This window comes from Heloderma suspectum, chromosome 2 (genome assembly GCF_057233095.1).
Source record: "Heloderma suspectum isolate Gila_16-S chromosome 2, 16-S_ref, whole genome shotgun sequence".
NCBI lineage: Eukaryota > Metazoa > Chordata > Lepidosauria > Squamata > Helodermatidae > Heloderma > Heloderma suspectum.
In genome coordinates, this window is record NC_139459.1 from 174443556 (window position 1) to 174454813 (window position 11258).

General features: G+C 46.9%; 1 protein-coding gene across 5 annotated transcripts in view; it reads left to right on the forward strand.

The window, feature by feature from the left end:
* Window positions 1-8829, forward strand: part of SLC38A5 (solute carrier family 38 member 5) — a 50495-nt gene extending 41666 nt beyond the window's left edge. For 3 of the 5 annotated variants that reach the window (XM_084836221.1, XM_084836222.1, XM_084836225.1), the window contains one exon: window positions 2597-2953. In XM_084836221.1, the coding sequence (XP_084692347.1) occupies window positions 2597-2868 (272 nt within the window). In that variant the 3' untranslated portion in view covers window positions 2869-2953. Of the gene's footprint in view, window positions 1-2596; window positions 2954-3550 lie in introns of those variants that run through there. The other 2 variants (XM_084836224.1, XM_084836226.1) reach the window with 1 other exon arrangement.
* The last annotated feature ends 2429 nt before the right edge of the window (window positions 8830-11258 follow it).

Genomic DNA, 11258 nt, shown 5'->3' on the forward strand with positions numbered 1-11258 from the left:
AGGGGAAGGAGGTGTGGGCATCTGGGGACCCTTGGAGGGCTGGAGAGAGACCCAGGTGGGCTGGATTCGGCTCCCAGGCCTGAGGTTCTGGACCTCTGATTTGCACCATGTCTCCATAGAAATCTACATGCGCAGAGAGGCTGAGGTAGGAGTTTCTGGAGGTGTTAGTGAACACTGTCTAGACATCAGTGGAGCTGTCCTGAGAGAATGCAGATTCTCCCTGAATTTTCCTCAGAGTATAGAAGTCTCAGGCTGATCTGCACAGCGAGGGCTGCTAAGGGGCTAACCACATCATTCATTCAAACAATTCCAATGCCACCGTTCAGCAACGCTTCCAGGATGGTTTACAAAACAAGATAAAATACAATGTCAAAATAAAATAAATTACTATAAAAATATTAAAGCATGTTAAATTACATTTAAAAGCCCAGGATAATAAAAACATCTTTGCCTGGTGCCAAATAAGAATGATAATGTTGGCACCAGGTGGAAAATGGGGAGGAAATGGCACACATCAATGTGTGTAATTGAGCCCCAGCACCGTTGTTGTTGTTGTTGTTGTTGTTGTTGTTGTTGTTGTTGTTTTTAATGAAAAACTACTTTGGAAGGGGGTTATTTAGAGTGGATAAGTGGGAGGAGGTGCTTAACCCTTTCTCATCTGTTATTTCTCTGCTCCAGATTCTGTTCTCCTTTCTTCCCACCTCCCCCCAGCAATAGTAAAAACATGTCTACTAAGATAAATATACATCTGGAACGCTGCAGATGGGAACAGCTGGTGGGGGTGACTTTGAGCAGAAAAACAGATGGCAGGAAAAGCATTAAGCACCTTCCCAGCTACCTTTCCTGTACTCATTCTTCGCCTTCAGAGGCTTCTTTTCATTTAAAAAGAAAGGTCAGGGTTTCATTAACACACATTTTCCCCTAGCTGACCATGGGCTTCTTCACACGGAGCTTTTATCCTGCTATTGAGTTCCCTTCCTGAAAAGAGGAAAACCCACAATAAGAGGAGTTAGACCACAGCGCCATCTAGTGGCTGTGTAGTGAAACATATCAAAGACTCCGATAAGGGGGGAAATGGAGCATGTGTAAAGGGAGTCCGTCATGATCCTGCATTTAAAATGGAAGCAGAAAGCCCCGTTTTAAATGCAGGATTTTAGGCTAGTGTAGAGATGCTCCAGGAAAGAATTGCCATTGCCTTCATGATTCCATTAACAATAAATTGATCTGCAGAAAATGGAAGGTTTTAGAGCAGGGGTGGGGAACCTCTTTCAGCCTGAGGGCCGAATTCAATTTCAGAGAAACTCTCAGGAGCCACATTCCAGTGGTGGGTGAGGCAAAAAGAGCAGAAACAAAATACCAAATCTACCAGCATATTTAGCTTAAAGCTCTCACTGCCGGTAACTAAGCCTTAGGAGAGGCATTTCGACCTTTTAGAATGGAAGAAAAAACTGCAAAAGCCAGGAAACCACCAGGCAATTGGTGGTTGGGGGAGAGGCCAGGAGAATGGGGCATGGCCATTTGGGGGACCCCATGAGAGCTGTAGCATTTGGGGTTTTCCACATATATTCTGAATATTTCAGCAAAGTCCAGCATGGGAAGGGAGCGAGTCAGTTGGATCTGTAAGCAGCCACATGGGCAGCTCAGGGTTTAGTGCTGCTACATTGGAGTATCTCTTAACTTTCCCTTCCCTTCCCAAGATAGAAAACCAAGCTATGGAGTTGGCAGTTTGAGAGCATGAGAGCATTTTAAAAATAGATCTGTGCTAGAGAAATGTGTCTCATGTCATTTGTCCTGGCTGTGAGCCATAAAAACTCACCCAAAACCGTTATGATAAGATATATACAAATAAATGCCATTATACAGATAAAAGATTTGAACAGGTATTAGTAGCCACCACTGAATTGCACCACAGCCGCAAAAACAAGCAGCAGGTGACATAGGAAGCTGCTTTATATCGAGTCCATCTGTCTCAGTGTGGTTTAGCGAGCCTGTCACACGGACAGGTAGCCGCTCTCCAGAGTTTTTCAAACAAGCCCCGTCTGGCGATTCCACAGACTGAGCTGGGACCTTCTGCATGTGCTCTATCACTGCGCTGCAGCCCTTCCCTAAAGGTAGATGGCTGAATCTTGTGTATAACCTGCAGTGTTACTGCTAGAGACATTTGTTGACATCTGAGACAACTCCCTTGAACTTTATGAACAGCGTTTCAGAACCCGTGCCCGACAGGTACTTATTTGGCACACATAAAGAGGAACGTGAATCCCTCTGGTGTAACCTCAGATCTTTAATCTTCTTCCTTGCAATTTTCAATGTTTTCCTTTCTCTCCCTCTTCAGTAAGAGAGACTGGAGAGAATGGCAGGGGATACGTTTGAAAGTGGGGAAAAGCAAGGAAGGAAAGCAAGCATGAGCAGAGAGGGAAGGGCAAGGGGAAACCAAGTAGAAGCCAAGACAGAGACAACGCGCAGGGCATCACCATTCCCATGTTGTTCCCTGGCAAGCTGTTCCCAGCTCTGCGGTCCCCTTTTCCATGGCTCAAAGGCTAGGATAGCCATGAACCCAAGAAGATGCCCGACTCTGTGTTCTTCTTTTTCTTAGGAGCCACATCAGCCCCCAGCCTCATCTTCATCCTTCCGAGCATCTTCTACATTCGTATTGTCCCCGACGATAAAGAGCCGCTGTTATCCAGATCCAAAATACAGGTATTGGATGCTGGCAGGTGGGTGGAAATGGGGCTGCATAGTACAGGAGGCCTATTGAGAATGGGAAAGAAGTCCAGTGGAGACCCAGTGCCAAATGCAACCAAGGTGGACCTCAGCCGGGAATGTGGTATAGTGAGCTGTGGCCAGACTGGCCACACAAAACTGTAGATGGCTGGATTTCTTGAAACTCTGTCAGTGTGGCTGAAAATAAACAGAACAAGCTGAGGTAGGGTGATAAGAGACCTGCATGGCTCACCTTGGCTGGGGTAGACAGCCGTTGGTCCATGGGCCTGTCAGATCAGGTCCATAGAAAACCCCTGGTTCGTCCACAAGACACCCATGTCCTAGCACATAAAAGAAAACCTGGCACCCTCCAGATGTGCAGGGCTGCAGCTTCCATCACCCCGGTGAATGGACATGCTGATGGGGGTTGTAGTCGGGCACATCTGGAGGGCTCCAGGCTGGGAAAGGCTGACTTAAGAGGTCCTTTTAGCAATAACCTATAGCAATCGCTGCTGGTTTTGAGGACGGCCTGTGTCCCTCCGAGCTGGGGGTGGGGGGCTTCCTCAGACTTTAAGAATCACAGCAAGGAGGGCAGCAGGGTGTGGGGAGAGCTTTCTGCACACCAGTAGAATGGGAGGATGCTTGAGAAGAAGTGGTTGGTACAAGACGGGCACAAGATGATGGAGAACCAAGGAGGCAGGCAGTGGGGGGTGATACTGTTGGGCAGCTAGTGGGATGCCAAGCAACCATCCCCTCTTTCCCCACGGAAGCAGGCAAGGTAAATTAAAAGAAGGCTGTGTCTCATGTATAGGTATCTGTATGCGATTTCTTCTCCCTTCCTTCACAGGCTGCCTGTTTCGCTGCCCTTGGCTTCATTTTCATGGTGATGAGCCTCAGCTTCATTGTTGTAGACTGGGTAACGACAGGAAAGAGCAGTGCAGTGGGACATTAACCCTCCCCCCCGCCCCAAGAGACACAGTGGTGGCTCCAACCGGGGAAGACCACTCAGTGCCACAGGAACAGCATCACCAGCTCCTGTTCCTCTTCACTCATCCTCTGTTCCCTGCCCATCGCTATGGGGAAGTCTCTGTTGGCACCCTTTGTTGCCACAGTGTTGCAAACTAGCCCAGGGCAGCCCCGAGGCTTCTCCTTGCTCCTCCTTGGCTCCGGGGCTATGAAACAGCTTTTTTCCAAAGAGGCTACCTGTTGCCACGGACAAGCTCTACTCGTTTGCTGGATGTGGTGCTGGGACAACACAATTGACTTTTACATGCTCTCGGCTCCTATGGTAGCAGCGTGATGCTCCCGGTCTTTTTCCCCCCTCCCTAGCAATACGATACCATGGCGAGTCACAGCAAAACTGTGCGGAGTGTGTTTGGGGTGGGGGTTTCTGGTCCGGGATGATAGTACTGTCTCTCAAAATGTTGTGTGTGGGGAGGTGTTTTTGCCATTATGGATATAATCCCTGGCTGGTCCTCCCGCTTTTGTCCTTGTAGCACTGGTGCCTGATGGTCTGGGTGGCAGTGTTTCCTGTCTCCGTCACCTTGTCATTCAGCATGGAAGCGGGGCCCTGTTCTTTCTCTCACTATGGAGACAGAGGCCCAGCCTCCATCCATTTGTCTGTTCCACTATCTGGCATCAGACGGGGGCACTGATCCGAACTGTGCTTGGACTTGTAGAGTAGCCCCAAATCATGGGTGGCCGAACCAACAGTGCCCCCAGTGGACAATCTTAATTTATTTGCTAGTATTTAACTTGGGCCTGGCTACCAGACCAAAGACTACAACATAACCATCCTGGTGCCAACATAATCCATGTCAGGATTCCATGTTCCTGTGACAGAGGTGAGGTTTGGGGTGTTGAAAGAAGGGAGGGTGGGTGGCCAAAGGCTGGATCCCTGGGTTCCCTTCACAACTCCAGAGGTGTGGTGGGTGTGGGTCTCATAGGTTACAACAGGAGGTTTCAAAACGAGGGTTCCAAGGGAGTGGGAGGGAAATGCAACTGTCCTTTGACTTGGTAGAGAGTCCTTGTTCTGTCCTATCACAGAGTGATGCTAGATTTCTCCTGAGGCCATCCAGAAAAAGTTAATTCTACCTACACTACAGTGCCACTTGTTGATTTCCCTTTAGTACAACTCCCTAGGCCACAGCAATCGACTATATAGATTCTAGAATGTTATCTCTGAACTGGGGCTTCATCATTTGCCCTCTGAGAGCTCTGAGTTGAGGCAGTTTGTGTGGCACAGGGCATGTTTAGAAAGCTTCAGATTGACACTAATGTACAGCAAACATCAAAAGGTTTCACTGAAGGGGATTGCAGGCAAACCAAGGAGAAATGTTTATGCGATGAGTACTTCCATACTAGCCATGTACTGTGGAATAGCCACACTTTTTTTTTTACTCACTTTTCACAGGGCATCTACATGATGGCATCATCAAACCATTGTCCTCCAGTGTTTTCCCTGTGCACTTTCTGCCTTTTTTTTCAGCTTCTAGAAAATCTGACTGTTTGAAAAAAGAACAGAATGATAGGGCAGTCTTCACACTTATGGATTGCCTTGGCTCTATGTGCTTTAAGAAGCATGGTTTTGATATGTGCGCAGTGAAGTATCAGTGCTTGCAGCCGAAGGGCAAAGATTGGGTAGCAAAATGACAGCAGAGGTCTTGGCTGTGGTCTGCTCTAGTTCCTGGAGTCTTTATCTGTTGGTTCAGGTTGGCCTTTCAATTAGGCAGGGCAGCATGGCCTTCCTCAGACAAAACCGTTAAAGGCAGCAAACTGTCAGTTACAACATTTATTAATATTAGACGTTTGCCACCATGTTGGAGGGAAGGGGATGCTGTTTGGATTTTCTGTCTCAAGCCCCAAAAGGTCTTGTACCGCTTCATGGGCTGGGTGCCGAGCAGTGCCAGCTCCAGGTTCTTTAGGGCCCTTGGGCAAGACACCCTTAATGCCCCCCCCCCGTGAGTCTACCTTCCCACTGCCATGGTCACCAGCTGCTCTGGCTCCTTATCCACTTTCTCATCATTGCTGCCACTCGCGTGCTTGACAGGCAGAAGGCCAGTGAGCAAGGAGGCAGCGGCATCTACTTCTCCCCCTTCTCACCACCACCGTTATCTAGGCCAGAGCAAGAGGCAGGTGAACAAGCTGGTAGCAATGGTGAAGAGGAAGAGCAAGTCTAGGGGGCTTGTGTCAGGGGCCCCCCATCCCTCTCTGTCAAGAAGGTTCCTCTGCCAGTCTGGCAAAGAAGAATTTTGCCAGAGTGATTTCTCAAGGTCGCAACTTTTGCTACTGAAGTACCCTTCTGCCTCTCCTTTCTTCCTCTACATCTTTCATTCTGCTGTCCTTTTCTCCCCTCCTCCCTTACACAGATATCAGAGACCATTCCTGGCCTCATTGTTAGTCCCAATAATACCGCCTTTACTATCGCAGCAGCACTGCCTCCATTTCTCCAGATGTTAAATGTTCCTTTTAGTGGTGTCATTGTCACTGTCAAAGTGAGGGTGGTCATGCCTTGTTATTGCAAATGGATGACTGCTTAGACCAGAGGTAGGCAACCTCAGGCTCTCTAGATGTTTTGGGCTGCAATGGTAATCATCCCTGACCATTGGCCATGCTGGCTGGGGCTTATGGGAGTTGCAGTCCAAACCATGGAAGGCACCAGGTTGCCTACCCTGACTTAATGCAAAGTTGGGAGGGACTTCAAAGGACATCTAGTCTAACCCCCTGCCAGTGCAGGAAATCCGCTGCTGCAGCATCCATGACACGTAGCCATACAGTTGCTGCTGGAAAGCCTCTAATGAAGGCAAGTCCAACACCTTCCAAGGCAGTCTGTGCTGCTATCAAATAGCTTGTGCCATCAGGAAGTTCTTCCTACTGTTTAGTCAAAATTCTCTTCCTAGTAATTTCAACCCATCAGTTTGGGTCCTAACTTCTGAAGCAACAGAAAACAATTTTGCTGTGCCATCTATGTGACTGCCATTCAGATATATGAAGATGGCTATTGTATCGCGTCCTGTATACTACCAAGACAGCAGTCACCATATTCCACCACGGGCTGCCAGTCTTGTTTGAAAACACTACCTGATGGAAAGTCTCCTTTGACCACCCTGTCTCAATCATTAATAATCAGGCACTGGTACTGCATACGTTGCTTCTGCTTTGAATTCATTGAGCTATAATTCTTCTTGACTTGCCTATCTCATCTTTAAAAGCACTTAGGAGCTCAATATATTTTCCCTTTTAAGTTTTTTTTTTTTTTTTACTAGGCAGAAAGGAAGCTGAGATTCTTGGTGGCTTATTTGAATGATCTGGGTTCATTTTCATTAGAGTTGCACATTCTCCAACAGATACCATGACATGATGTGCTTCACAACTTTCCTCTGCTTATGTAGTCTGAAAAATCAGGGAGGGGGGCTGTTAGGAATATGTGAGCATGGCATATATTGCCCAGATTATTGCTTACTATTCTTCACCTGATAGTGCTATCAATGTACACGGAGTAATCCAGATCCCTGCCCTGAGGAGCTTACAAATGCAAGTGCTAGATTAAATTGGAGACAGCTAACCTCTCAAAATTAGGGTTCCTATGCCTTGCTGAAAGAGGAGCTTCAATAGGTGTTGCTTGTAAGGTTCCAATGCTGTAAGAATTTGAAGAGCTGGGCCTCCAAAAATGCCCTCTTCTACACAACTATTAAAGGCACAAGAGCCCTAATGCTGAAAATCATCCTCAGATTAATAGTGCAATCCTAGGCATGTCTACTTAGATGTATGTCCCATATGTTTCAGTGGGACTTACTCCCAGGTAAGTGTGCATAGAATTGCAACCTAAATTACTTCTTCGAGCATTCAGAACCCACAACAACTCTATGATCCACCTTTAAAGTGAGGGTCCCTGGGGATATTGCTTGTAAGCAGAAATCTAACTATTGCAGATCTTGTCATAAGAATTGCTCAAGGAGAAATCTCAGTGCATGTTTTCTTTGGGACAGCCTTTGTTGCTTTGGCTAGGGGTTCTGTTCTGATCATACTTCCAATTTTTGTTGGGGTTTTCTGTGTGCACAGATCGCTTCTACCTACCTAACTTGTATGCAATATCACAAGATAACCTCCATATGCGGACCTGTTTGGCTGGCAGAATATAAGCTTCTTGCTTTGGTACCAGATCTCCTACTGGCATGTTTACTAGTATGTATGCTGAGTTTTGAAGTGGGAGCTACAGAAATGGAAGTGGACTTTTCCATAAAGTTTGCATTCTCCCCTGAAATGGATGGTAGTTTTGCTGCTTGCTCTCTATCCCACTCTGAGGAAGACCAGCTTGTTCACACAGCATAGTCTACCTGATTCCATCTGACATATATTGGGAGGTATGTCTTGCATCTCTTCCAACCTGATGCCATTGCTACTTCTGAGTGTCAGCAGTAGCCACGCTGCCTCCTCTGCCTGACTCATGAACTGCCTCTGTCTTTCACTATGCTTGGGCTCACTGTTGCATCTTTTTGAGTCCACTACATGGCCAGATGCTAAAGAGGACCAGGCTTTGTGTAGAAGGGGGAATTTTCTCTTCTACACAACTATTGAAGGTGGACCCCTACCCTCTTCTGCATCTTACCACATTAGCCATCCATTTTGAAATGACCAGAGGCTATACTAAGCATGCTGTAGTTACCTAGCAACTACAACCTGATTTCCTCCTGGCCCAGCTAGGCTGGGACTGAAGTTGTACCTGGAAGCAGAGTTAGGGCTCCTGACCCGGAACATCCACGACTGAGCCCATTGTCAGGATGCAGGTTCCATTTGTATAGCTATATGGGACAAACGGGCCTATCTCTCTTGCCTACCCACTCAGGTCCACATCTTTATTTCTTTTCCCAACATAGTATGCATATCTCACTACAACACATATTTCCCATACGTGTCTCGATTTTCTCTCTTTTCCTGTCTTTTTCTCTGTTTCAGCCTCTGAAAACCTCAGGATGGTTTTTTATATAGACTCAAGGGCTCTGATTCTGCTTTGGGTGGGGTTCAGGTTTAAGGGAGGAGGGAACACATTCAAAATGTGAAGTTGATGTAAGGACACAGTATTTGTATAATTTTGGAATTCAATAAAGAACTTGATCTTCAGTAGAAGCAGTCTTAAGCTGTTTTTTTTACTGGTTATAATACTTTTCGGGTATACAGTCTTACAAAGTGGTTTACAAAATGTAAAATTGACAAGTTATTCTATGTGCACACATTTGCTCATTTACACATGAATACACATGTTCATTGAAACATCCATTGTAAAGAAAAAAGAGTGTAGGAGGGTAACAGTATATTATTTTCGTGCCATCTCTTTCGTAATCTGTATTAGAAAATGACAAGTGAGATTGTTGCAGTGTGAGGTGCTTCTGTTAGGGTTCCCCGTCCCGCTAGTTTTTTCCACCCCAGTGAGTCATCATCCCATGCAGGCTGAGCACACTCAGCCCTTGTTGACCTGTTTTGGATCCATCCGTCCCCCAATTGGACTTTTTCCTCCAGGGTGGGCTGGGGTGTACACATTGGTGCTTCAATCCCAGCTACATTAAAACCTGGGTTCCTCCATCAATTTCTATGGGCAGCTCTCTGTTCTGTCTGTAGGGACATCTTAAAATAACTTCTCAATGTGAGGCATGAACTGACCTATACAGACAATGTGATGGTAATTTGTACCCATTTTTGTATATTTATGTGCCTTTTCCTCCTTTTGCAGCCACTCCATTTTATTCCCCCTTACACCCAACTGTCATCCCCCCCCAACATTTTGTATTACTGAGTTATGTAATATGTAATGACTCAATAATGGGACCGTTTTGGAGTTTCCCCACCCTGTAGGGTTTATTTCTTCCTATCTGTAAACCTCAGTTATCCCTAGTCTTTCCCACCCCATAAATTTTCCTTGTAAGGCAAATCCAGGGGGGTGTCTCCACAGGGAATTTGCTGCGAGTTGACTGCATTTGGAGGTTGTTTGGGGCACATGATGTCGTGGCCATTCCATAGCCATCCTGGAGATTTTCACAGAAAAACCATTTTTTCTGAGACTACTTTTAGTCCAATTCTTTTCCTTACTTCAGCTCGTCTGAACTTCTGCTGCGGTGTGTACCCTCCACCCTCCACATTTACTTCAGCATTATAGTCCTGCCCAGGGATGTGTCTTTCACCTGGCTGTGACCTCACTGACTCCAGTCAAGGGGCATTCCCCCAATGTTTCCCCTCCCTGTGCTTCCCCAGTGTTTCCGCCATTTTGCAGCTCTGAGCTACTTCAGGGTATTTACTTTGCCTTGCCTACCACTGACCTCTGGTGGCCATTCCCCCAGAAGTATAGCTGTGTTCTGTACGGCAGCCTCTACCTTTTAAAAAAATCCTTTAAAATTAATACTGCATAAAAGCGCAGTGTCGAAGTAGTGCATTGCCGCTACATTGAGAACCTGAAGTAAGCACTCCAGGTTCACCAACCTCAGCCACGTGGGGGGAGTGATTTACAAGTCGGGTATGGGGTGGGTGGACATAGAGTAAAAAAAAGGTGGGGAGACCAATGAGTGAGGCTTGCTTCCCAGCCCATTTTCCCCCATGTGTGCACTTATGCCTATTTGTTCCACCCACCCACCCCGCTTTCTCCTTCCCTCTGCTTGCAATGAGAAGTTACTGCGAAGAAGGGACTTTACATAACAAGAGAGAACCTACAGAATAGCAAAGAAGCACAACATAAGAGCATGGGAGAAGCAAAAGAGCACTTCAGGGCGAGTTACTATGGTTAGCCTTTAACCCTTTCACTGCAGGGGAGCGAGATTTCTTTCTTATTTCTGAAGAAAGGGGGTGGGGGATATGTTAAAGATTGAAAGCAGGCTACCTAAAGGGATGGAGTGTCCTCACTACTGCGGTAGTGTGAGGGGACATTGTTGCACTCCTGGGGATTTTCTGAAGGGGAATGGGAAAAACTACTTCCATTGGGGAAACAGGGAATGGGCAAAGTCCCCCAGGAAAGAACTACTCTACCTGATGGTTCCAGCACCCCAAGTAAAATTAAATCAATGTGTCTGCGCATTATTCCTGTCACTATTGTGCTATTGCGGTTTTAGAGGGGAAATACATTTTTTTAAATTGGTAGGGAGGATGGGGCACACACACTGGCCAGAGAAAGCACAAGAGGCAGAACAAAATGAGAGTGGGAGGGAGGGACAGGCTCTCTAAATAATGATGTGGACGAGACTCCACCCAGTAGCCACCCAAACAATTCGCAGTAAACTGCCATGTGACCTGCCGAGAGCCCCAGGCTAGTTTTGGGATAATTTTCAAGCCCCATGTGTCCCCAGACAGAGCAGATTCAACTCCAGTAAAAAGCGCAGTGAAGTGGAGCGCGAACTTAACCCGTCGCTGTGGAGATACCCCCCCCGCCCCCCCGGAGAGTGAGGGGATGCACTTTCAGGGGACAGTCAGTAGTGGGTTGTGCAGTCCTTCTCCATCCACTGATTCCTCCCTGCAAATGCTCCCCTCAGCAGGGCTCCAAAACCAGAAGTAGGCCCAACTGAAGGGAAATGGCC